General features: G+C 44.4%; 2 protein-coding genes across 2 annotated transcripts in view; one reads left to right on the top strand and one right to left on the bottom strand.

Moving 5' to 3' along the window:
- LOC138951940 (uncharacterized) overlaps window positions 1–23,961 on the top strand; it is a 29,223-nt gene extending 5,262 nt beyond the window's left edge. Inside the window, exons 3-13 of the mRNA XM_070323504.1 lie at window positions 7,380–7,579; window positions 7,847–7,974; window positions 14,550–14,731; window positions 15,924–16,019; window positions 16,388–16,542; window positions 16,906–17,063; window positions 17,648–17,967; window positions 18,677–18,882; window positions 19,713–19,953; window positions 21,621–21,897; window positions 23,314–23,961. Coding sequence (XP_070179605.1) covers window positions 7,380–7,579; window positions 7,847–7,974; window positions 14,550–14,731; window positions 15,924–16,019; window positions 16,388–16,542; window positions 16,906–17,063; window positions 17,648–17,967; window positions 18,677–18,882; window positions 19,713–19,953; window positions 21,621–21,897; window positions 23,314–23,526 — 2,176 coding nt within the window. The 3' untranslated portion in view covers window positions 23,527–23,961. The remainder of the gene's footprint in view (window positions 1–7,379; window positions 7,580–7,846; window positions 7,975–14,549; window positions 14,732–15,923; window positions 16,020–16,387; window positions 16,543–16,905; window positions 17,064–17,647; window positions 17,968–18,676; window positions 18,883–19,712; window positions 19,954–21,620; window positions 21,898–23,313) is intronic.
- Window positions 23,962–24,951: 990 nt separating this feature from the next.
- Window positions 24,952–27,279, bottom strand: LOC138951941 (heat shock protein 70 B2-like). Its single transcript, XM_070323505.1, has one exon. It carries the CDS (start codon window positions 27,143–27,145, stop codon window positions 25,229–25,231), a length of 1,917 nt encoding a protein of 638 aa, XP_070179606.1. The 5' UTR covers window positions 27,146–27,279; the 3' UTR covers window positions 24,952–25,228.
- Between the last annotated feature and the right edge of the window lie 269 nt (window positions 27,280–27,548).

Genomic DNA, 27,548 nt, shown 5'->3' with positions numbered 1-27,548 from the left:
TCGTTTTTTTCTGTCATGTTTGTTTGCTTGCTTGCTTTTTCGCCCTTTTGCCTCTTTCTTGTGCTTACTTACTATTAGCCTGTCTTTTCTTTTGTTGGTATTTTTGTTGCTGTGATAAAACAGAGAATTAAATGAATTAGTAAATGAATACATGAATGATGAATGAATGACCGTAGCCTACACATGAATAAATAAGCAAACGCATAATTGAATGATAATTATCAAAATTATATGAAAAATAAACGATTAGAAAATGTTACCGTAATAAAAACAAAGATAGTCATTTTAATAATTTTAATTATAATGCATACGGATTCAAACAGTTGTGATGGGGTGGAGTGGAAGGGGGGGTAGCCCAGGAAGCATAAATGAGACGCCAAGACAGAGGTTGCAATAACGTGACTTTTACTTAACGTACACCAGAAGCAAACACCAGAAAGTTAACACCAGAAAGTTAACACCAGAAAGTTAACACCAGAAAGTTAACACCACAAAGTTAACACCACAAAGTTAACACCAGAAAGTTAACACCAGAAAGTTAACACCAGAAAGTTAACACCAGAAAGTTAACACCAGAAAGTTAACACCAGAAAGTTAACACCAGAAAGTTAACACCAGAAAGTTAACACCAGAAAGTTAACACCAGAAAGTTAACACCAGAAAGCAGTGTCTGATGACACATGAAAAGAAAAGAAAACATAATATAAGTACATGGCATAACAAGTAAAACGCATCATTCATACCAATGCATCCTAACCATACATACATTCCACAATAAACCTATGAATGTATGACTGTATCATTTGTCAAAATAATCATGACAAATATAGACAAGTAACAATACAGCCAAAATCCTGCAGACACAGCATTCTCTGAAAGAGAATCCACAGTGAGTTAAACAACTCCACAACAGCTAATGTCAAGGGAAGTAACCAACATCTTCCCTTAGGCCTAAGCCTTGCATTGGAAAATGCTCTACATAAATTAATCAACTGCATGAACCGCAACTGCAAAATAATTGTTATTATTAAGTATGTTCATCGCCATGAAGACACATTTCATCGAGTTGAATAATAACGACAAGAATAAGAAAGATAACTCATGATACGAGTTCATTACCCAAAATATATATGTCAACCATAATTCCCGTTCATCAATTGTAGGGGTTTCTGCGCCTAAATCGTAAATAGGTAGCTTTACGGGCCAATGGCACGGAGGGCTTAACTGTGGGCTTTTAACCGACTACTACTCAGACTTTACTGATCTCCAGAAATAATATGTGATAAAATGGGGAAAAATGGCAACGATACACATGGGTTACGATACACGCGCGAGTTTTATGTGCTAGACATTATTTAGCCCAGTGGAATGCTAGTACAAAATGTGTATATGTGTTTTCCCCAAACAAAGCCCATTGAACTGGCGGGAAAACGAGAATGAGTCTGCCTTACTTGATTCTCTACGAGTCTTTAGTTTACAAGACTCTAAAACAGCTTTAGAACTACTGGTCATCAAATATTAGAAGTTATCAACGCTCAATTTCAGCGTCAAATCATGAAAGTGATTAGAAACTGATCTAGAAAACACATCTCTCTGATAGATCAAAATGGCGTCATAATGTACATATATGCAAACATCATAGCATCAAATGAAACATAAGAATAAAGCACAAGGAATGAATAAAACATAAGGAATGAATAAAACATTTAGTTACTTACAGATTCTCCTCAGTGAGCACACTCAGTGAAACGTAAACACAAGAGCACAGGTATCGGAATCTAACACCACAAGTCAACCGACACAATCGAGCAGCACACAGCTCAGTATGTAGAGGTTACATGCCGAGTCTCAGTATATCACAAATCGCGTTCTCTCCTCTAGCCTAAATGCTCAGTCTTTTAAAGGCTGGTCACCGTCCGATTCCCAATAGCCAATAGGGAGGCTACCTAGTGTAAGCCAACGGGGGGTGTTCTACTTAAAATGCCTGCCCAATGAAAGGGATCGTTAAAGAGGCAGAAATCGTTACAGAGGTGTCACACACCGGAAATATTACGCACACCGGATAAGGCTCATTATATTACAACCAGTTACAAAGAAGGGGGAGAGGGGTAAGAGACTAAAACCTCCAAGCCATGACCTGGCATCTTCTATAATGTACCCTGTCAAAAGAAATGACACCCACTTGACAAAACGCCGTCCAACGATACCCAGACAGTCTGGCGACACATTACATAACGACCACCTAAATCTGAGGTAAGAGGTTAGAAAGGAATCCGGTCAAGAGTCTACCCTACGATAGTAAACACACAATAATCCTCGCTGGAGACACAACTTGGGTCAGGGGAAGATAATAGACAGGGGAGGCAACTGGGTCGGGCAGGAGATAATTACACAAAAAGACTGGATACGCCACTTGACTACATCCCCCCCAGCTCTATACCAACTGCGTCCTCGCAGGTACAGCGCCTCGGGAATAGCTGAAAATGACATCTATAAATCAAACACAAGTTCACCCAAGTGAAACAACAAATAAAATCAGAAACAATCACGGATGACACGCACAGTCACCCAACCCATTCATAAAAGACACAATACAACAGGCAATCAATAATCATAGTGTACACAGTCTCTTAGCAGAACACGAACAGTCTCACAAATGACACATTGCCCACGTGACAGCAGCACATTGTTCTCCTGACTGTTCACAATAGACGGATGGCGGGGTTATGACAGCGGCACACTTATTATATTACACACAAGTCCGTCTGTTCAAAATAAATAAAATCAAGTTAATCCCATGACTGCTCAGAACGACGACAATCTCTGCCGTATACGCTGTGAGCGGCGCACAGACACAGCAGCTGGATGAGGGACCAGAGGTTCTGGGTCTCTAGCCAGAGGCTGGTCTGGGACTCGCAGTACTGGCACTGGAAGCTCCTGGGCCTGTAGAACAGGTGCAGGGGCCGCTGGCTGCACCGGATGAGGCTGGACGGGTGGGGGGAAGACAGGGCGTGCGATGCAGACAGTGCCTCGGTCCGGGAACGTTGGGGTAGCAGGGACTCGGGGTACAGGGGCAAGATTAAGTAACGAATCCCAAAATGAAATCAACTGAGCGTCGTGTAGCTGCACGGGGACGGGGGTTGTCGCCAGCCGATGCTGTTCCTCTGTCTGACAGCTTTGCTCAAGGAGAGGTTGCGCCGTGATGGATGTTGATTGATGACTCGCGCGTTTCTCACTTGGCTGTCTCCATGACAGCAGTTGTTCACCTCTATGACGCTTGGTAGGGCACCTGCTCTGCAGATGCCCGTGGCGGTTGCAAAGCCAACAACGTGGCTTCGCGGACGGTTGCTGATGACGTGAGGCAGCTCGCGGATGTTGGTCCAGGGCAGCGCGAAGCTCTGCTGATCTGACGGCGAGTTCGTTGACTTGTAATTGCAGGCTGCGTACCTCAGTGCTGCTCTCTGTTGCTTGTTGTTGTTGCTTCGTCACCACCTCGAAATCTTCCCTCATCCACCTGAGAGCTTCTGCACGGACTGCCGCAAAAGTGACAGCCTCACGCCCTCTCGCAAAGCGCATGAGGTCCCGTCTCATTGCAGGCAAGAACAGTCCGTGCATGAATTGCTCACGAAGTGCAGCATCAGTAACTGTACCGGCAACAACAGCATTCGTCTTCACCTGCAGAGCCTGCAACTTGTGGGCATATGAGAGAATGCCCTCCTCTTGACTCTGGCAGATGCTGTAAAACGACGCTAGTAGAGTGGAACTGCTGGCGTGGTCCCCAAACGTGTCCTGCAGGATGGTCAAGACAAGGTCAGCCGTGGCAGTTGCCTGAGGGGGGTGCAGGTTGATCTCCTTCTTGGCAGGCCCAGCAAGTGACTGGATCAGCCATTCAGCAGCCTCGCCGCCCAGCGCCTCCAGGTTGAAGTGGGCAATGATGCGACGAGCCTCTGTGACGTAGTCGTCTAGCAGACAGCCATCTTTGCTGCTAGTGAAGAGGGGAAGCCTGGGAGGGGAGAACATCTGCCACTGGGGTCTAGGAACCCCGTCGACCGCCATCTTGGATACGCCGAGTACCTCCTAGTCCTACACTGCTTTCCCTGCTTTCTGGTGTTAAACTACGGCGTCTCTACTTCCTGAATCCTGCTCGCAGCGCCAGATGTGATGGGGTGGAGTGGAAGGGGGGGATAGGCCAGGAAGCATAAATGAGACGCCAAGACAGAGGTTGCAATAACGTGACTTTTACTTAACGTACACCAGAAGCAAACACCAGAAAGTTAACACCAGAAAGTTAACACCAGAAAGTTAACACCAGAAAGTTAACACCAGAAAGTTAACACCAGAAAGTTAACACCAGAAAGTTAACACCAGAAAGTTAACACCAGAAAGTTAACACCAGAAAGTTAACACCAGAAAGTTAACACCAGAAAGCAGTGTCTGATGACACATGAAAAGAAAAGAAAACATAATATAAGTACATGGCATAACAAGTAAAACGCATCATTCATACCAATGCATCCTAACCATACATACATTCCACAATAAACCTAAACAATACAGCCAAAATCCTGCAGACACAGCATTCTCTGAAAGAGAATCCACAGTGAGTTAAACAACTCCACAACAGCTAATGTCAAGGGAAGTAACCAACATCTTCCCTTAGGCCTAAGCCTTGCATTGGAAAATGCTCTACATAAATTAATCAACTGCATGAACCGCAACTGCAAAATAATTGTTATTATTAAGTATGTTCATCGCCATGAAGACACATTTCATCGAGTTGAATAATAACGACAAGAATAAGAAAGATAACTCATGATACGAGTTCATTACCCAAAATATATATGTCAACCATAATTCCCGTTCATCAATTGTAGGGGTTTCTGCGCCTAAATCGTAAATAGGTAGCTTTACGGGCCAATGGCACGGAGGGCTTAACTGTGGGCTTTTAACCGACTACTACTCAGACTTTACTGATCTCCAGAAATAATATGTGATAAAATGGGGAAAAATGGCAACGATACACATGGGTTACGATACACGCGCGAGTTTTATGTGCTAGACATTATTTAGCCCAGTGGAATGCTAGTACAAAATGTGTATATGTGTTTTCCCCAAACAAAGCCCATTGAACTGGCGGGAAAACGAGAATGAGTCTGCCTTACTTGATTCTCTACGAGTCTTTAGTTTACAAGACTCTAAAACAGCTTTAGAACTACTGGTCATCAAATATTAGAAGTTATCAACGCTCAATTTCAGCGTCAAATCATGAAAGTGATTAGAAACTGATCTAGAAAACACATCTCTCTGATAGATCAAAATGGCGTCATAATGTACATATATGCAAACATCATAGCATCAAATGAAACATAAGAATAAAGCACAAGGAATGAATAAAACATAAGGAATGAATAAAACATTTAGTTACTTACAGATTCTCCTCAGTGAGCACACTCAGTGAAACGTAAACACAAGAGCACAGGTATCGGAATCTAACACCACAAGTCAACCGACACAATCGAGCAGCACACAGCTCAGTATGTAGAGGTTACATGCCGAGTCTCAGTATATCACAAATCGCGTTCTCTCCTCTAGCCTAAATGCTCAGTCTTTTAAAGGCTGGTCACCGTCCGATTCCCAATAGCCAATAGGGAGGCTACCTAGTGTAAGCCAACGGGGGGTGTTCTACTTAAAATGCCTGCCCAATGAAAGGGATCGTTAAAGAGGCAGAAATCGTTACAGAGGTGTCACACACCGGAAATATTACGCACACCGGATAAGGCTCATTATATTACAACCAGTTACAAAGAAGGGGGAGAGGGGTAAGAGACTAAAACCTCCAAGCCATGACCTGGCATCTTCTATAATGTACCCTGTCAAAAGAAATGACACCCACTTGACAAAACGCCGTCCAACGATACCCAGACAGTCTGGCGACACATTACATAACGACCACCTAAATCTGAGGTAAGAGGTTAGAAAGGAATCCGGTCAAGAGTCTACCCTACGATAGTAAACACACAATAATCCTCGCTGGAGACACAACTTGGGTCAGGGGAAGATAATAGACAGGGGAGGCAACTGGGTCGGGCTGGGGATAATTACACAAAAAGACTGTGTACGCCACTTGACTACACAGTATTATATCAAATGTAATGCTAAGCAGCGTACACATAATTCTGACACTCAGGACACTCAAAACTGAGCTACTAACTCATACTAGCATCAAGTTATCCTACCAGTAATATCACTGTGCCTTTATAATGCCTCCATCAAGGGCGGATCAATTCACTTTGGAGGGGGGGGGGGGGGGGTTACAAAATTACTGCGAAGATACAAGTTGACGGCGCCGAAGGCGCCTAAGCCTCTAGGGGGGTCCGGGGGCATGCCCCCCCGAAATTTTTTTTTATCCAAAGAAGCAAAATAGAGCTATCTGGTGCATCCTGAGCCAATAAATTACCTCTTTTTTGGGGGGTGGGGGGGGGGGGGGGTTACGTAACCCGTGTAACCCCCCCGCCCTTGCTCCATATCTTTGTTTGCTCAGAATATTATGTTCCGAAAAGGAGGTGGACAGATAGTGTCCAGAAAAGGCAAACAAAAGTTTCAACGCTCACAATATACCTTGATAGGTCTATAATCATGGTCCGAAGATATATCAGAATAACCGGTATCGCTAAAACTAAATACACAGAAACTGGTTGATTCGTCTTCCGGCAGTGATTCAAACCCAGGACATCACAAATCGGTGATAAAAGTTCTTTGACCGGTCATTGCTGGTGGGCTTTGTGATAAAGGGTCAGAGGGTGGAGAGAAACATTGATAATGTATCATCATCATCATCATCATCATCATCATGGTCTTAGTCGTTGTCGTCGTATTCATCATAATCATTTAAAAAACCCACCCCCACTAACAACACGTCAACATAAATCAGTTCAGCAGTAAGGCCCACACAAAAAATAGTCTGTTTACGGTAACATAGGCACACAAAAAAATAGGGTCGATAGGTCGGGATTTTTTTGATTTAAAAAAAAAATTCTAAAAAAACCCATATTTTTAAGTTATTTTGCCAAAAAACAAAGACTTTTTTTTTTCTCCCCCAAATGCCAAAAAAAAGTCTAGGGTCGCGCGAAAAAATAGGGTCGGTCGGGATACCGTAAACAGACTATTTTTTATTTTTTTTTCCTAACAAAAATAGCACGATTTTTTTCTTTCATTTTCATTACTTTATCATCCCATTGCTGGGAAATTCGGATCGCTGCCTCCCAATGGAATGCTGTCAGCAACAGGAGCTGAATCAAATTTATCTCACCACTTTTTAACCCTGGACATACTCGCTTTATAAATATTATGCATTATTATCATTACCACTTATCCCGCAGGTTTTATGTCATCATGACTGGACGTGCGTCGGTGTACATCGTGACGAAGACAGACGAGGACACGCCCCCAGAGGCCTCCACTAGGCCTCCCAAGGCCAAGGCGGCTAAGCAGACGGAGGAAGAGGCCTCCCAGGACACGGAAGACGCGGAGCCCGAAGGACTGAACAGATCCAAGTTTGGCAAATTCATCATGCATTATGGTCTGTGAAACACAGAGAGAGAGAGAGAGAGAGAGAGAGAGAGAGAGAGATAGAGAGAGAGATAGAGAGAGACACAGAGAGAGACAGACAGACAGAGACAGAGAGAGACAGACAGACAGAGAGAGAGAGAGAGAAAGAGAAAGAGAGAGAGAGAGACAGACAGACAGACAGACAGACAGACAGACAAACATAGTCAGACACAGAAAGACACGCAGACATACAGAGGTCACTGTAATGGCTCTCCATCTCTTGCCCTGCTTGTTCCAGAACCTGGAACGAGTTTTGGAGAGATCGCCCTGCTTTCTGCTGACGCCATCCGTAACGCCTCCATCATTGCTGACATGGACACGCATCTCCTCGTCATCGATAGGGCGCTCTTCAACCGTTCTGTCAAGGTGCGCCTGTCTGCCTGTGTGTGTCTGTCGGTGCGTCTGTGTGTCTGTCAGTGTGTCTGTCTGCTTGACGCCATCCGTAACGCCTTTATTATTGCCGACATGGACACCCACCTCCTCGTCATTGATAGGGCGCTCTTCAACGGTTCTGTCAAGGTGCGCCTGTCTGTCTGTGTGTTTGTCTGTCTGTCTGACGCCATCCGTAACGCCTGAGTAGGCATGCTGGGTATTTTCGTGTTTCCATAACCCACCGAACTCCGACATGGATTACAGGATCTTTTCCGTGCGCACTTGGTCTTGTGCTTGCGTGTACACACGAAGGGGGTTAAGTCACTAGCAGGTCTGCACATAAGTTGACCTGGGAGATCGGAAAAATCTCCACTCTTAACCCACCAGGCGGCAGCGACCGGGATTCGAACTCACGACCTACTGTACTGAAGAGACGATAAAAAACAACTAACCAACCATTTTTGTTTTTTAATTTTAAAGCTGCGAATTATGATTGGTCGATTTTCAAGGGACGACCTATATCAGTCAAAATCATGACAATCGCAATGAAATACTGAAAAAGACAGCAGAATTTAGCTGTCGTAAAAAAAAGAAAGACACAGACAGAACCAAACAAGTCACGTAAGGCGAAATTACTACATTTAGTCAAGCTGTGGAACTCACAGAATGAAACTGAACGTAGTCCGCCGCTAGTGCAAAAGGCAGTGAAAGTGACGAGCCTGTTTGGCTCGGTTGCGCTGTGCTTCATAGCACGCTTTACTGTACCTCTCTTCGTTTTAACTTTCTGAGCGTGTTTTTAATCCAAACATATCATATCTATATGTTTTTGGAATCAGGAACCGACAAGGAATAAGATGAAATAGTTTTTAAAACGATTTCGGAAATTTAATTTTAATAATGATTTTTATATTTTTAATTTTCAGAGCTTGTTTTTAATTCAAATATAACATATTTATATGTTTTTGGAATCAGAAAATGATGAAGAATAAGATGAACGTAAATTTGGATCGTTTTATAAATTGTGGTTTTTATTTTACAATTTTCAGATTTTTAATGACCAAAGTCATTAATTAATTTTTAAGCCACCAAGCTGAAATGCAATACCGAACACCGGCCTTCGTCGAAGATTGCTGGGCCAAAATTTCAATCAATTTGATTGAAAAATGAGGGTGTGACAGTGCCGCCTCTTTAAAAAAAGCCGGATATGACGTCATCAAAGGTATTTATCGAAAAAAAGAAAAAACGTCCGGGGATATCATTCCCAGGAACTCTCATGTCAAATTTCATAAAGATCGGTCCAGTAGTTTGGTCTGAATCGCTATACACACACACACACAGACAGACACACACACACACACACACACACACACACACACACACACACATACACCACAACCCTCGTCTCGATTCCCCCCTCTACGTTAAAACATTTAGTCAAAACTTGACTAAATGTAAAATCAGTGGAAACAAGAAGCGTCTGGTGGTGGTAGCTGAGGGTGGGGGTGGGGGTGGAGAGGGGGCTCGAAGCACCACGGCTTTTTTGTCTTGTTCGGAATACTCACAGACAATGTCTTAGTTTTGCCAGTCTGCCTGCCTAGCCCTGAAAAGTGTATACAGAGCTAAGACTCTGGCACCGGGTAGGCTGTGCATACATGTCTAACCCCTTGTGTTTGTGGACAGCGACTGGACAGCACAAGAAGTGGTCAAGTGGGTCAGTGGACGGTCACTTTCATTACCGAACCAATACTCAGTATATTGTGTGACTGTTTGTCTTTTCCCGCGCCGATTTGATCTATGTTTGCGTAGCACCAAGGGATATAGGCCTATGTGTACAAATATATCGTTGCAATCGTAGCACCAAGGGTTTATATGTAAACATATATCGTTACAATCAGTCTTGACGGAAAGACAAGTGTTGAACGAGTGTGCCCTTTCTTCAAAATGTGAATTTCTTGAAGCTTGTTTCTTTGGATTAATATTTAAGCAAGGCGTGTTCAAATGAATCGATCCTGAAAATAAGACAATCAAAATGAAACAAAAAGAGAACACGACAGTACCCAGGTTTGGTACATTCTTAATCAATATAAAATATTCGTCCATTTTGTGCTGTTATATAACGGAAGATACTACGAATGTGTCTGTTTTGGTAAGCGTAGAATAAACCTAGTTCATTTGTCACCATTCTTGAATCCTAGTTATCAGACTGCAATTTGAAAACTTGGGATTTGAATATTTAAAAGAATTTATACTTTGGAAGAGAGAAACAAAAGCAGGAATGGATATTAAAGAGAGAAACGAACAAACTCGCATGCACAAAAGCAAAGGCACATTCACCAGCTCAGACACTCGGAAATTCGCACATGCAGACACACAGACAGACAGACAGACAAAGAAACAGACAGATATCCCACCCATCAGTAAATCGGCCAAGTTAGTTTAGACTCAAAGTTGAGATTACATCCCATTTGGGAATTACTGGTACACCTTTGCTCAAATCGGCACACTAACGACCGAACCTGCTTAAGAGTACAGTAGCACCACCCTTTTTATGGCCTCCACAAATCTAAGAAAACTCGGGTATAGAAAGAATGGAGTCTTGACGATAGATAGATAGATAGATAGAGAGAGATAGAGAGAGAGAGAGAGAGAGAGAGAGAGAGACAGACAGACAGACAGACAGACAGACAGAGGCAGAGACTGAGACGGAGAGGGAGAGAGAGAGAGGTAGAGACAGACAGACAGACAGACAGACAGACAGACAGACAGAGACAGAGAAAGGGAGAGAGAAAGAGAGGGAGGTCAGGAACAGAAAACCTAAGAAAGCAAGGTCTTTAAAACAAAAGCGGGTTGGGGGGGGGGGGGGGGGGCTTATAATGGGAGGCCCTGAAGGGGGTTTCCACGAGACTTCCTACATAAACAAATCTGAAAAAGTCTTGAAAAGGAAGCAAACATGTCAAATTACAGAGTTTATGGGGGGAAACCCCATCTAAGAAAGAAAGGCCTTAAAAGTGAATTTGAGTGGTGGGGGGGGGGGGGGGGGAGACGGGAGAGCCTTAAATCGGGGCGTCTTGAAAGGGGGTTTCACAGTACTTCCTACCAGTCAGCAGCCACTGATCAACGACCTCGTCAGATCGAACGCACTCAGCGCTTCGAGGAATCGATACGGAGTGAATAGGTTGTACTGAGATCGAAGCATCAAACCGGACACAAGAGCCAGCGACAGTTATTATACGGGCCGGGGCCGACTTTGAGTCCAGCAGGATTCCTGTTTTTCTCTGACCACGCTGACCGAACGCGGCCATGCTCGTTGTCAAAACACTCATGGTCAACACTGGACTTGGAGAGCTATGGGGCTCTGGACAGATCGCCAGAAGGTCAACGAAAGAGATTTTTGTTTGACCAAGGGATATAATCACCGGACCCTGTTCTGTATTGGAGGGAAAATATGTATTCAGAAATATGACAGGGGTCTAATACGCTCGCGTAAGCCAGGTGCTATCATTTTTCAATGACTACTCGATGGCAAGGTGGAATTCTACTGACCTTTTACAGGCTGCGCTCAGAAAGTTAAAACGAAGAGAGGTACAGAAAAGCGTGCTATCCTTCTCAGCGCAACGAATACCCCCCTCTTCTTGTCAATTCCACTGTCACTGCCTTTGCCACGGGCGGTGGAGTGACGATGCTACGAGTATACGGTCTTGCTGCGTTGCGTTGCGTTCAGTTTCATTTTGTGAGTTCGACAGCTACTTGACTAAATGTTGTATTTTCGCCTTACGCGACTTGTTTTTCTGTCAGCTAGGCCAGGCGACATTATTTGCAGAATTTAATTACACAGGTGTTAATCGTTGACCGAGCTATGGACCTGATTTTCGATCCGAGTAGGCTGGGCTCGTGAGTAGACAGGTATCCTATCGATGTGTTGTGTACACTTATGGATAATATTGATTCTGAGTCAAGCACCTTTACCTAGGTGGCACCTGGAAAATCAATCATTGTCACCAAATGGGTTCTGACTCGCTAGGACTGTGATGAGTTATTGCGATCTTATTTTTACATTTAGTCAAGTTTTGACTAAATGTTTTAACATAGAGGGGGAATCGAGACGAGGGTCGTGGTGTATGTGTGTGTGTGTGTGTGTGTGTGTGTGTGTGTGTGTGTGTGTGTGTGTGTGTGTGAGTGTGTGGTGTGTGTGTGTGTGTGTGTGTGTGTGTGTGTGTGTGTGTGTGTGTCTGTGCGTGTGTGTGTGTAGAGAAATTCAGACCAAACTACTGGACCGATCTTTATGAAATTTGACATGAGAGTTCCTGGTAATGATATCCCCCGGACGTTTTTTTCTTTTTTTCGATAAATACTTTTGATGACGTCATATCCGGCTTTTTGTAAAAGTTGAGGCGGCACTGTCACACCCTCATTTTTCAATCAAATTGATTGAAATTTTTGTAAAGCAATTTTCGACGAAGGCCGGACTTCGGTATTGCATTTCAGCTTGGTGGCTTAAAAATTAATTAATGACTTTGGTCATTACAAATCTGAAAATTGTAATAATTTTCTTTTTTTATATAAAACGATCCAAATTTACATTCATCTTATTCTCCATTATTTCCTTATCCCAAAAACATATAAATATGTTATATTTGGATTAAAAACAAGCTCTGAAAATTAAAAATATAAAAATTATTATCAAAATCAAATTTCCGAAATCGATTTAAAAACAATTTCATCTTATTCCTTGTCGGTATCTGATTCCAAAAACATATAGATATGATATGTTTGGATTCAAAACACGTTCAGAAAGTTAAAACGAAGAGAGGTACAGAAAAGCGTACTATGCAGCACAGCGAAACCACTACCGCGCTGAACAGGCTCGTCAGTTTCACTCCGTTATGCACAAGCGGTCATTGTAAAAAAAATGCAGTGCGTTCAGTTTCATTCTGTGAGTTCCACAGCTTGACTAAATGTAGTAATTTCGCCTTACGCGACTTGTTTTTTTTAATAGGTTATACATGCCTTTCTGTCACTCCTCTGCTATTTAACAAACAATCTATTTCGATTATTTTAGTTTTAGGTACAGTCTTTTTCGTGTACGCCATCTTGTGCAATACCACAGATCTGCCAAGGCTTTTACATGCGAGAAAAGCATCTTTCTACCGGGACACATACCAAGTGCAACAATCAACTGCCGAGCTGCTTTCTGTCCAGATTTATAATAATGATAATAATAATAACTGGACATTTTTAGGTGCCTAACCTGTGGCCCTTTACAAAAGAACATATATACAGAATAGAACATATAAATGTACACCCTACATCAAACAATTAACTATACGGACATAAATCACCACAAGTACTGTTCACACAATATTCATATAATTATGCTAAATGACATTTGACATTTTTGGTTAAATTAATCTTGCATATTGTTTGTTTGTTTGTAGGAATACAGAAAACGCAGAGCCGTTTCTCTTCCTTTGCTTCAATTGTGTGTTAGGTTTAAAGGCTGCCATATTCGTAGCGTTCAATAATTAATTCATATTGTTTACATGTGCCACTAATGTTATAAAACTGTACCTAAGGGGATATAATAACGATTGGCTGTAGCTTTCGAACACAGACAAAATTATTTCAGTATTGCAAAGTGGTGTTGATAGTGTCGAATGTAAACAGAACAGTCTCAAACGCCATCTTTGGTTTACGAAACGTCACGAAGTGACGTCAACGGTCTAAAAATAGCCCAAGTCCTGGAGAACTGTTGCTAAACAATGCAATAAAGAATTATTTATTTCTCGTAATTGGTAAGGACTTCAAACCTAAAACTTTGCAGGAAGCTTAATTTATACATCCCCGCAACGATGGGCCGAAAAGCCCTGGAAGTAATTAAACTAATTAAATAGAACTATGTCAGCCTTTAAGCTATCGCTTTAACAACATACAACGTACTACATGTACCGGTAATCCTGGGTACAAAAATCTTATTTTCCGTGCCTTGGACAATAGAACAGTTTGGAAATAACTCTGTCGACTTTGTTTGGGGTTCTGGAAGAGTTGCTGTCCCTTATTTTCCTGGCTTTTCCACAGAAATACCGAGGCAAGCTACACGCGACAATTTTTTCCTCTGGAAACAAGGAAAGCAACTCTTCCACAACCTAAAAAAAACTTGACAGAATTATTTCCGAACATCGTCTATTACCAATGGATTCCCTATGTCCCGGAAAATTACCAATGGCATCTATGCTATATGGCGAATTAAATTCTTATTCTTCTCACGTTACTGTATTATCTGCATTTCTTTGATGACTTTGACTTTTACGATTAGGCCTATTGGCTTTTTTTGCTGTTGGAAAACAAAATAATGCTGTATTCACCAATACTCGGACAGCACATACAAAACTTAATCAAATCTTTGCCTATGAAGGCTTCTTCAGGACTAATCGTTGTTTATTCATGTATTGTATTTGTAAGCAGTGCATGCGTGTATGAATGTTACCCACACCCGGAATCATTTATACAAATGGCTGTTATGCTATATGGCAAATGACATTCTTGTACTCCCTACCTTTCTCACTGTGCAGGCCAAAGAGGAGGCGGCGTACAAAGAGCGGTACGAGTTTGTCGAGCATAACGTGCTGTTCAGTTCGTGGCCTGTCAAGCCGCGCAGGCTGCTGGAGATGAGTCTGATCAAGGAAATCCACCCCTATGGCTCCGTCATCATGAGGCAGGGAAACCCCGCGCGGGGGCTCGTCTTTATTCTCAGGTAAACCACACTTTTGTTTTTGGGTTGGTTTCACTTTAGCAACACAGGGCTTTGATGCCCTCCGAATGGTGTTACATCCCAGGGCTGGACCTAGTGTATGGGATGGAGGGCTTCCAAAATGAGGCAGGGGTACAAGTACTTGTTCCCCAGATGCTGTTAAAATATAGCATTTGAAAAGGGGGTATTTTGGGTCTCTCTTTGAAAAAAAGGCACATTTGCCGGGTAGGGGAGCTTCCGGAAAAGGACCCCCCCCCGTCCTTCATCCTTGAATGTTTGAAGAAGAGGGCACGCAGGTTTGAGCATTATGTAGTCCCCCCCCCCCCCCCCCCCAGAAGGGGGTCTACAGACATTGATGTCATTGTTCTGAAACACTGGTTGAAGTTTGAAACTGAAACTAATTGGTTTAGGTCGGCTTACTTACTGTAGTTGTGCATGGGGCGCCTTGTGTCTAATAGTTCACTCAATCAATCAATCAATATGAGGCTTATATCGCGCGTATTCCGTGGGTACAGTTCTAAGCGCAGGGATTTTTTTTATTTTTTTTTATTTTTTATTTTTATGCAATTTATATCGCGCACATATTCAAGGCGCAGGGATTTATTTATGCCGTGTGAGATGGATTTTTTTTTTACACAATACGTCACGCATTCACAACGGCCAGCAGATCGCAGCCATTTCGGCGCATATCCTACTTTTCACGGCCTATTATTCCAAGTCACACGGGTATTTTGGTGGATATTTTTATCTATGCCTATACAATTTTGCCAGGAAAGACCCTTTTGTCAATCGTGGGATCTTTAACGTGCACACACCAATAGTTTGTGGTAGTACACCATACGTTTTGTAAATGAGTTCTGTTCAATCTCGTACTAATCACGATTCCATACTGCAGCTTACTATCCCGGGTGCCATGAAATCGCCAAGCGTTTTTTATCTATTGAAAATATGTAAGTTCAAACGCATCAACACACAGAGGACACCGAAATATAGCCTGCAAAAAAATTGTTTTGTTGGACATGGACGCATTTTTATCAGAAAAGTATCAGTTTGATAATGAACTGTAGGAAACATGCAAATTGAGCGTTTCTGACAAAATGGAGAAAGCTCTTTCTGACAAAAAATGCATCATGTAGCCAGTTCTGTCTTCATGATAAAACGACTGATAGAGTGGTGATTTGGTTGACTGTTTGAGCGGTCAGGCCAGGGTGTGTATGGAGCCCAGTCGTCACGAGTCACAGTATCCAGCCCTGATGAAACCCCCCTCTCATCCACTGACCACAGCAAACAAGTCAGTATTGCACTGTGTGGTACCTGGTGTTTTTTTTCAGTCTGAAAAGTATTTCAGTCGTGCATTAACAGTGCTTTACCGACTGCGTGGTATGATTCTCTGTCTGTCTGTCAGCCTCTGTATATGTCCCTCTATGTCTGTGTGTCTGTGTCTATCTGTCTGTCTGTCTCTCTCTCACCCCCACCCCCCTTTCCCTCTGTTTACATAGCGTTAGACATGCCACACCTTGAAGATGACAGTTGTTATTGTGTGTCTTGTTTTTAGTGCTCCTCGGCGCTGAAGTTACAGTAAATATAATTCCACGTCCGAATCTAATACAAAGGAAACAGGTTATACACATTTATGCTAACATAACCCTGTCCCCGCAGAAAGCCAGCAGTTCGAGAGAAGGCCCGCGCACCCCGGGCACGCAAGACGCATGCGCAGATCGAGGTCCGACGTCACCAAGGGTACGCCGCCGCCGAGAAAAGACTGCAAGGTCGTACCGTGGATCTCTGCTGCATAGAACGAAACGAGGTCATGGGTACGTCTGACAAACTTTCAGAAATCTGTGTTGTACTAATCTCAGTAAAACCACGCGAAAGGAAACATTCTGAGTCTTACGTACAATTAAGGGTATTTTCCAACATTACATCGAACCATACATGAATGAACCAGGTCCAGTACAGGAAGCACTGCCCCTTTAAGCATAATTTTGCTAATTTTGAAAAGAATTTTTGACCTGTCCACAAAAAAATAGTCAATACACCGGCTTTTACGCGTCATGCTAGTTTACATGAGTGTTTTTATAACACCGTTCATACAGAATAAGTGCATAGGTCAGCAGAACATTATTCAACAAGTCCGTCAATGACTTTACCTGTATCACATTCTCTTCCTCCAACAGGCGACACAGAAATGGTTCTGGAACTGGACACAAACATCGCCACTGTGGTCTCCACAGCAAACACGGAGGTCTTCGTATTGAACGCCAAGAACTTCGATCGTCTGGTGTCCAAGAAAAACCCTCACACAGTGCGCCAGCTTGTCAACAGCGTTTGTCAGGTCGGTATTGGAGTTACAACAAAACAAAACAAAACAAAAACAAACAAAAAAAAACAACAAAAAAAAGAAAGAAAGAAGGAAACAGTTAAAGGAGGATTTGAAGCAGCCTACATGCAACTGAGGTAAAAAAAAAAAAAAAAAAAAAGGTCGGTAGGAGTTGCAGGAGAGGCTAAGTAAACCGGGAGGCTGGGAGAAGGAATGAAAGAAAAGCTATGATTGGGGTGGGGGTACTGAGATTGGGGGGGGGGGGGGGGGGGTAGATGGAAGGGAATGAGAAGAGGACAAGAAAAATGCTGTAATTCTGTAGTTCGAGTGTACTTATATATAAAATAAAGATTGATCTCTTTTATATACAATAAATCTATTCTTCCGATGACGGAATGATGCTGCTTACATAGCGGGCTGGGTAATGTTGAACTTCAGTGTTGTAAATTCATAGCTCACAATCCAGTGGCATTTTTGACTTATTGTTGATGGTCTGATAGAATACAGTCGTACGCGAAAGGTCCCCATTGCATTCCTAGTTCCAATGACCACAAAAAAATGACCATTAAAATCGTAAAAAAATATCTCCACCTTTTCAGAAACTTGCAGCACGGATACAAACCTCGAAAGCCTCACAGTTCCCAATCTTGGCTCGTTTGCACGACACAACAAAAGCACTGCAGCGCCGCCGGGGCGGATCAGGGGATCATTACACCAGACACCATCAAGCCAAGGACGACAACTTCACAGAACGTTCCGGAAAAGGCGGATCTGAAAAGACTCTTGTGCGCTTGTTTCTGCAAGGACGTGTGCCATTGATCAAACCTTACGTGAAAGACTCGCTCTTTTATCGCGAGGCTTCGTTGTCCAAAACCAAAGCCATCATGAACAGCCCCTACGCCAAGCTTCGTTCACTCAAGTGAGTTTCTGTATTTTTACCCCCCCGGTATAGGGGTGTGTATAGGATTCGGTCGATGTGTTTGTTTGTGTGTTTGTGTGTTTGTGTTAGATCTCAAGAATGAACGGACCGATCGTCACCAAACTTGGTGAACAGGTTCTATACATTCCTGAGACGGTCCTTACAAAAATTGGGACCAGTCAAACACACGGTTAGGGAGTTATTGGTGGATTAAGATTCTACAAGGACTTATAGAGGGACATATTAATGGTCAAAGGGAAATAACCTTCTCAGTTGGTGGCAGTGAGAATGGTAAGGACAGGGGTGTTTTTCCTACCTCGGAGGAATTTCTTGTTAATGCAATTCTTGCCTCTCCATCTTCTGGATGTTCTGTTTTCATCAGTATTGTCATTGTGAGTATAGTCGTCCTTTTCGATCACTATGACATCATCATCGTCGTCGTTATCTTCATCATAAGTGTCTTATTCGGTCTGTTCTGCCTGTCTTGTACCTCTCGTTACGGGCAACCAAGCGTTGAAAGTCAGGCATATTCTTTTAAGAATGCATACCTTATGTTTACGGTTGTCCTTCACATATCTTGTCTATACTATTAGAATGTTCTTGTTTTTTCCCGATGGTCAGGTAGCAGTGGTTAGGCCTACTGTTCAGTTAAAAAACCCACACTTGAACAATACAATATACCCTTGACCTTATTCCACCTCACTCACAGCATGCTCAGCACATACACGGCCATGAGGAGAAAAGCTCCGCGAAGCATCCAGCAGCTGAAGGGCAATGTCAAGGCCGAGCGGGAGTTGCTAGGATACCCGCCAGAGAGCGATGAGCAGGACCAGGAACAGGACTACTACGCCCAAGAGGACAATGGCACCACTTCCTTCGCCAGACTCCCGCGTCGTCCCGCTTCGGCAGCACCAGGTTAGACCTACCAAACTTCTAAATATAAGTCCCTGGATTGACTAAACTTTGACGGTTTTCACATGCGCAAGAATTCGTTGTGGCATAAGGTAGGACAGCTGCTTTTAGTTTGCCGTTAAACGGGCTAGATAATACTTTGATTACAACAGAGATGCGATTACACCTATATTTCTTTTGTATTAAACGTACTATTTCTCTGGTAACGCGTGTTATGTGTCTGACAGTTCATCATATGCCTGTTTTGGGGCAGCGGGCCTCCAGGCTGAAGGATATATAATTTATGTGTGTATAAAGTAGGGTGAGATAGGCAACAGTTGGTGTCTGTCGGCTTTCCTTCAAGTCAGCAATGTTTACAATCTACCGGGAAGGCAGAGGTACGGGCACAATGGAGGTACGGGCACAATGGAGGTACGGGCACAATGGAGGTACGGGCACAATGGAGGTACGGGCACAATGGAGGTACGGGCACAATGGAGGTACGGGCACAATGGAGGTACGGGCACAATGGAGGTACGGGCACAATGGAATACAGATCGTGGACATGTGTTTTTGTTTTCACCGCCCACTCCTGCGTATTGGTTATTCTGAGCCGAGGTGCACGAAGCGAAGCTGGGTACTATCCAACAGGGTGGGAACAAGCCACGGGGTCTGATTGGTTGAAATCACACAAATCTCAGATTCAACAAATCCCGACCTCGCGGCTGCGTACCATCAATTTGGGTGGTACCCAGTTTCGCTTCGTGTAGCTCAGGCCTAGTGTCAAACAATGTTTGCTTTGTGAAAAATCAGTTCTTAGTTTAATTTCTGTCACTTCCATGTGGGATTTTCAGGTTTCCAGTCAGCGCGACTCAGTATGCGGCCCTTCTCTTCGCCCCGCCCTCGTTCTGCCATGGACATGCGCATCGTACCGTGTCGCGATGAGGACGAAAGTCAGTGGGGCGGAACCTCCTACGGCTTTGGGTCAGCGGGGACGGGTGAGGAGGAGAAAGAGGAGGGTACTTTGGATCAGAACACGGTGTCGAAAATCTTTCATCATATGGACTCCGTGCAGCGTGACAAGAGCGAGAGCAGGTGAGTGTTTTGTTTGTTTGTCAGTTTGTCTTCCTTCTCTGTCTCTGTCTGTCTGTTCATACATGTCTGTCTGTCTGATTTTCTTTGTCTGTCTGTCTGTCACTCTTTCTTTCATGCGCTCCTCTCTCTCTCTATTTCTCTCTATCTCTCTCTCTCTCTCTCTCTCTCTCTCTCTCTCTCTCTCTGTCTCTGTGTCTCTGTCTGTCTCTGTCTGTCTGTCTGTCTCTCTTTTTCTTTGTCTCTAGTCATCTCCCTCTCATGACTGTCTCTCTCCCTCTCTCTCTCTCTCTCTCTCTCTCTCTCTCTCTCTCTCTTTCTCTCTCTCTCTCTCTGTGTCTCTGTGTCTCTGTCTGTCTGTCTGTCTCTCTCTCTTTTTCTTTGTCTCTAGTCATCTCTTCCTCTCACGACTGTCTCTCTCCCTCTCTCTCCATTCCATAACATTTTCATCCCTGTCACTCTTGTCTTTCCGTCCGTCTGTCAATCTGTCTATATGATAATAATAATAATAATAATAATAATAATAATAATAATAATAGTAAAATATTCTTTTATAGCGCTGTTCACCGCCGAATGGCAGTCTCATGGCGCTTTACATTAGACATTAAAATTTAACATTTTACATAAAAAGTTTTCTCGTAAGAACTAACATACAAGCATTAAAAACAATTCATAGACAACAACCACTAATAGTTATATAAAGTAATCTAGAAAAATTGTTTTTAAAAAAGATAATAAAAAAACCAATAAAAAAAACCGTAAGATAAGTAATAAACACATAGTTACACATAAAAAGTCTGACAATAAAACAGAACTCACATAAAAGCGTACAGATCTAAAACCAATATTTTATTTCATATGCCCCTCTCTCTCTCTCTCTCTCTCTCTCTCTCTCTCTCTCTCTCTCTCTCTCTCTCTCTCTCTCTCTCTCTCTCTCTCTCTCTCACACACACACTCACATATATATACTCTCTCACACACACACACATATATATACACACACACACACACACACACACACACACGCACACACACATACACACTCTCTCTTTCGCTCTCTGTTTCTCTATTTCTCCCTCTTACCTACCCCGTTCATATTCTCTTCGAGTCGAAATAACACACACCTCGCTTCATGCTAGACGACCACCAATATTTTATTTCATATCTAGACACATCAAAACATCAAACTGTTCGGGACTCTTATCTGCCTCCAAAAAGAATGAATTATAATGAAACAATTAAAGGTCAGTGAAAAGTTAAAGACGGATTTACTCACGCACTCACAAAGCAAAAAAACCATCCAGCTATCCTATCCATCCATCTTACAGTCCATCTCATCCATCCATCCAACCAACCATCCACTCACCCATCGATCCACTGATCCATATTATCCATCTAGCCATCCAGCCATCAATCCATCAACCCATCAATCCATCAATCTCATCCATCTATCTCATCCAACCATCCATCCATCCATCCCAAAACCAACCCAAAACCAACCCACCCATTCATCCATCCAAAAACCCACGCACCCATCCGTCCACCCATCCATCCATCCAGTCATCCATATTCCACCCCCACCCACTGTGTCGACCCATCCATCCATCTATTTGTCACTGCGAAACGGACCTAGAAAAGACCAAGACTTAAATCCTTCTTGTTCTTCTCAGGATGCGCGTACTTTGCACGAACACAGCACGATCCGAGCTTCGCACCAAGCTGGAACGCGAGCCTGCTTGGTCGGAGGGCAACCCGGCCAGTCGCCATGGTTACGAAGAACTCTACGAGGATTCCTTCTACGACTGGGAGACCAGCGAGGGCAACCTGCGTGACCTTGAGTCACGGATCGCGTCCTTCTGCTCACCTTTAAACTCGTCGCACCGGCCGCGGCCTACTTCTTCGAGGGCACGACCTTTGGTGACCCACATGAAGCGATTCGAGGTAGAGGTAAGTTTGAAGAAACGAAAGTCCGAATGAGACAGTGAAAAAAGAGGAAAAGCCCATTCTCTTCAGTGCCTTTTGCAGCAGGTTAGTTTTTATTTTATTTTATACTAGATGAATACCCGCTTCGCCGGGTACGGCTGCGCCGGGAAAAAGTCGAGCCGAATACCCAGCTGCGCCGGGGACCCGGCTTTGCCGGCGCACCGTACGAAGGAAGGGAGATAAACGCGCAAAACACTGGAGAAGAGTAGTGACCTTCTAAAAATAGTATAACGGGAATATGGATTGAGCGTTGTCGACAGTGACCTTCTAAAAATAGAAACGGGAATATGGATTGACGCCACACGAAGGAAGGGAGGTAAACGCTGAAAACACTGGAGAAGATAAGGAAGAGTTACTGGAAATGGATCCAGAGAAAAACCAAAATCGGTTCAGCGCTGCGCGCTGAGAGCACGTGTTGAAAATTCTCATCGACCAGATTGTGTCCGGGGTCTCTCTGAATAAGCCTACCAAATTTGAAGCAGATCCATCGAGAACTTTGGCCGTGCATCGCGCACAGACACACAAACACACAGACACTAGTCGTATATATATATAGATAAAACGCGTGAAGTCTGCGGAATAGATATAGGGAGAAAACAAAATAACACAAGAAGACAAACAAACGCACACAGAATACAAACAACGAGGGGATACAAGAAAATATAGAAGTTATGTACAGACAGACAGACAGACAGACACAGAGAGAACAAGAACAAGAACAAGAACATCATTTATTCTTCAGGCCTCTAGCCCCTAGAGAGAGAGAGAGAGTCAGAGAGAGAGAGAGAGAGAGAGAGAGAGAGAGAGAGAGAGAGAGAGAGAGAGAGAGAGAGAGAGAGAGAGACTGGGACAGAGAGATTGGGACAGAGCGAGACAAAAAAAGAGACAGAGACGGAGAGAGACACACCGAGACACAGACAGGGACTCGGTGAGACAGATACAGACAGAAACACACACACACACACAAACACACACACACACACACACACACACACACACACACACACACACACACACACACACACACACACACACACACAAAGACAAGACAAGACAATAAATAATAATAATAATAAATGAGCATTTATATAGCGCAACATCATAACTTTACAATTATGCTCTTTGCGCTTGACACATTTAAAATTAAAACACAGTTATACAAGCATTTACATCTACATTCATAGTCAACAACGCTTAATTAAAAGCATACACCATCAAACATACATTACAAAACATTCTTCCACTAACTAAGTAATAAAAACATGAATAAAACACCCCCATACCGGGGGTGTAAATAGGTAGTGAAAACAAGGAAATACCAAGGAAAGACAAGACAAGACAATACAAATTAACTTAAAACCATTGTGTCTTTTTTCTCAGGACCCCAACAGCATACCACTACCAGGGGGCACAGTATTCGTACACCAGAAACCTTGCCGCTACACCCCAAACCCTTCCAGCAGCCACCATCGACAACAACAACAACAACATCAAGCTGTCGCCATTAACAACGCTGCAGCATCTCCCCATTTGCACGTGCGTCGCTTCATGCTGCAAAGGGACAGACTGTCACAAGTGATCCTTGGCTCGTGATCATCGCCTTTATTGACGTGCTGTACTACAGACTGTCACAAGTGATCCTTGGCTCGTGATAATCGCCTTTATTGACGTGCTGTACTACAAATTGTCACAAGTGATCCTTGGCTCGTGATCATCGCTTTTATTGACGTGCTGTACTACAGACTGTCACAAGTGATCCTTGCCTCGTGATCATCGCCTTTATTGACGTGCTGTACTACAGATTGTCACAAGTGATCCTTTGGCTCGTGATCATCGCCTTTATTGACGTGCTGTACTACAAATTGTCACAAGTGATCCTTGGCTCGTGATAATCGCCTTTATTGACGTGCTGTACTACAAACTGTCACAAGTGATCCTTGGCTCGTGATCATCGCCTTTATTGACGGGCTGTAGGCTACTACTGTGTCAGGGATTGCGTTAACCGGACGTTATGGGTATTTTAAAAATTATATAAAATGATCGGAAATACCAGTCGTTCCGGACGTTTTTAAAGGTACAAAAATGCCGTGAAATAAAATCGGCAACGGGCCATACCGGACGTTAACGGAATTTTGAATGTCAAAGTACCGGAAATAAAATCGACAACCAGGCATGATACATAGAGAGGTTTAACTGTATAACGCAAGCATTGTGTTTCAGTCAAGCCTTGCCTGGTTGGTGTATTACAGTGATAAGTTTTCTGCGATTTAGACAGAACAAGTTTTAACAATGGCCAGCGCGGTCAATGTGTGGGCATGAAGATATTGTGTTTTAGACGAATAATCGTAGAAGAAGTTCCATAAACTTTTGAAGGACGACTACAAGGTTCGATGGAATAAACAAGTTTGTAATAGTGAGGAGTGAGCGAGAGTTTGCAGAACAAGTATTCAACTGTTACCATTACTGAGGGTACGATAGGACCGTATGTCCCATACGCTAGGACATCACCTCAATGTCGATCATAATGTAGGCTTAAATGTGTACACAGAGAGAAACCAAATAAAAAAATAATTCCATATCATGTGTTATCTTGTCCTTGAATGTGATGTTTTCTTTCATGTCGTTTTTTGTGTGGTCTATCGTGAACAATCTTTTCGTTTTGTAAAGTTGTAGTGGAAGTTGTTGTTTTTGCAAATGTTCTGTGTCGTGTTCATTTTAGGACTGATGATTGTGAACATTCTGTGAGTTTTAGTTGTATCTCATCCCTATGTTATTTCTTTCCTTTTTTATTAAGCTAATCAATAAGTGTTATCACGTTTTCAGTTTTTGTGAGAGCGATAGAGGTTGAAATCGACAGAATGTGTGTCAGAAGCGAGGTGAACATGATATATGCTTGAGTGTATAGCAAGCAAGCAGACACACACACACACACACACACACACACACACACACACACACACACACACACACACACACACGACCACCACCGTCACCACTCAAGTATAAGAAACAGAGTCATTTGATTTGATTCATTATAAACATTCATTTGATATTTCAGTTCAGCAGATGTGTTCACAACCATTTTTGTTCAAACATTTTTTGTAAAATAATTAATTGACTATTCTGTGCAAATGCTGTAAAGAGGCATAGAGATCAACCGATGAGTGTTTTTCCTAAAAATACTGGCTGGTTTTCCTCCACTGTCAATTCATTTTCACTCTCTTCACTCAGTCATTCATGTCTAACTTGTGCTTTTTTCACACTATCAGTCACACTTCAGTTGCTGGCTTTTTGTTTAGTCCACCTCCTCCACAGTGGGTCCTCCGGCCTGACCGGCAGACTGTGACCCCGAGCTTTTCTGTCCTTGTCCTTGAGCCTGGCCGTGCAGCTTGGCCATGTGAGGCGAGCAGAGCTTCTGCACCTCCTGCAGCTTGTCCTCAAACTCCTCCTTGTCGGCCAGCGAGTTGCTGTCCAGCCAGCTGAGCGCCTCGTCACACACTTTGCTGACCGCCTCTCTGTCGTCGCTGCTCAGCTTGTCTCCGGCCTCACTGACCGCCTGGCGCACGGAGAAGACGTAGGCCTCCAGCTTGTTGCGCGACTCCACACGCTGTCGCTGCTTGTCGTCCTCCTCGCGGTATTTGTCGGCCTCGTTGACCATGCGGTCGATGTCTTCCTTGCTGAGGCGACCCTTGTCGTTCTTGATGGTGATGTTGTTGGACTTGCCCGTGCTCTTGTCCTGGGCCATCACCTTCATGATGCCGTTGGCGTCGATGTCGAAGGTGACCTCGATCTGCGGCACGCCGCGGGGAGCCGGAGGGATGCCCGTCAGCTCGAATCGGCCCAGCAGGTTGTTGTCTTTGGTCATGGCGCGTTCTCCCTCGTACACCTGGATGGTGACGGCCGGCTGGTTGTCGGCGTAGGTGGTGAAGGTCTGCGACGTCTTCGTGGGGATGGTGGTGTTGCGCTCCACCAGTTTGGTCATGACGCCGCCAGCCGTCTCGATGCCCAGCGACAACGGCGCCACGTCCACCAGCAAGACGTCCTTGATGGCCTCACTGGTGTCCCCGCTCAGCACAGCGGCCTGCACGGCAGCTCCGTAGGCCACGGCCTCGTCAGGGTGGATGGACTTGTTCAGCTCCTTGCCGCCCATGAACTCCTGCAGCATCTTCTGGATTCGGGGGATGCGCGTGGAGCCTCCCACCAGCACCACCTCGTGGATCTGTCGCTTGTCCATCTTGGCGTCCCTCAGGGCCTTCTCCACGGGCTCTAGGGTGTGACGGAACAGGTCTGAGCACAGCTCCTCGAAGCGCGCCCTGGTGATGCGGGTGTAGAAGTCCACGCCTTCGTACAGAGAGTCAATCTCCACGCTGGCCTCAGCGCTGCTGGACAGGGTGCGCTTGGCTCGTTCACACGCTGTGCGCAGACGTCGCAGAGCTCGGGGGCTGCCGCTCAGGTCTTTCTTGTACTTGCGCTTGAACTCCTGGCAGAAGTGATCCACCAGGCGACTGTCAAAGTCCTCGCCACCCAGGTGCGTGTCTCCCGCTGTCGACTTGACCTCGAAGAGTGAGCCTTCCGAAATGGTCAGGATGGACACGTCGAAGGTGCCGCCCCCCAGGTCAAAGATGAGGATGTTTTTCTCGCCGGCCACGTTCTTGTCCAGTCCGTATGCCAGGGCGGCCGCTGTGGGTTCGTTTATAATGCGCAGAACATTCAAGCCGGCGATGGCGCCCGCGTCTTTGGTGGCCTGTCTCTGCGAGTCGTTGAAGTAGGCCGGCACGGTGATGACGGCGTCTTTGACTTTCTGGCCCAGAAAGGCCTCTGCCGTCTCCTTCATCTTGACCAGCACCATGGAGCTGACCTCTTCCGGTGCCATCGTCTTGTTCTCGCCCTTGTACTCCACCTGCACCTTGGGTTTGCCGCCGTCGTTGACCACCTTGAAGGGCCAGTGCTTCATGTCCTTCTGAACACTGTCGTCCGTGAAGCGGCGACCGATCAGTCGCTTGGCGTCGAACACCGTGTTCTCGGGGTTCATGGCCGCCTGGTTCTTGGCCGCGTCGCCCACCAGGCGTTCAGAGTCGGTGAAGGCCACGTAGCTGGGGGTGGTTCTCTGTCCTTGATCGTTGGCGATGATCTCCACCTGGCCCTGACGGAACACGCCCACACAGGAGTAGGTTGTTCCCAAGTCAATACCGATAGCTGGTGCTTTTCCCATTATCACGTTCTCTGGTATCGTAGTGTAATGTCAAAAGTCTTTTTCCACGTAGGAAATGTTGTGAAGTATTCACTTCGCTTTAGTTTGTACTTGTAGTCGTTCGTTGCTTTGTTTCTTCTCATGCCTGCTCTCAGTGTTTCACCGCCTTATATACTGCTGCTCCGAAGGTTCGGGAATCCTACAGAAGGCGGCTTATCGATCGAGAACTAAAATAAGATGTGTTCGGGAATGCCCTGAGCCATCCTTGTCTCTGATTGGTTGACGCGTAATGAGGTCATGTTTGCGAGAGGGGCTGTGAACGCCCCGACAAGTCTCGAAGTTTCCCGAGTTAGTGTTCGGTGCAGCTAGGTTTCTATAAATAGACACACTATCAATACAATGATAGGGGTTGGCGAAAGAATAG

This window comes from Littorina saxatilis, linkage group LG17 (genome assembly GCF_037325665.1).
Source record: "Littorina saxatilis isolate snail1 linkage group LG17, US_GU_Lsax_2.0, whole genome shotgun sequence".
NCBI lineage: Eukaryota > Metazoa > Mollusca > Gastropoda > Littorinimorpha > Littorinidae > Littorina > Littorina saxatilis.
Note: the sequence above shows the minus strand (reverse complement) of the source record. Positions and strands in the feature narration are given on the sequence as shown.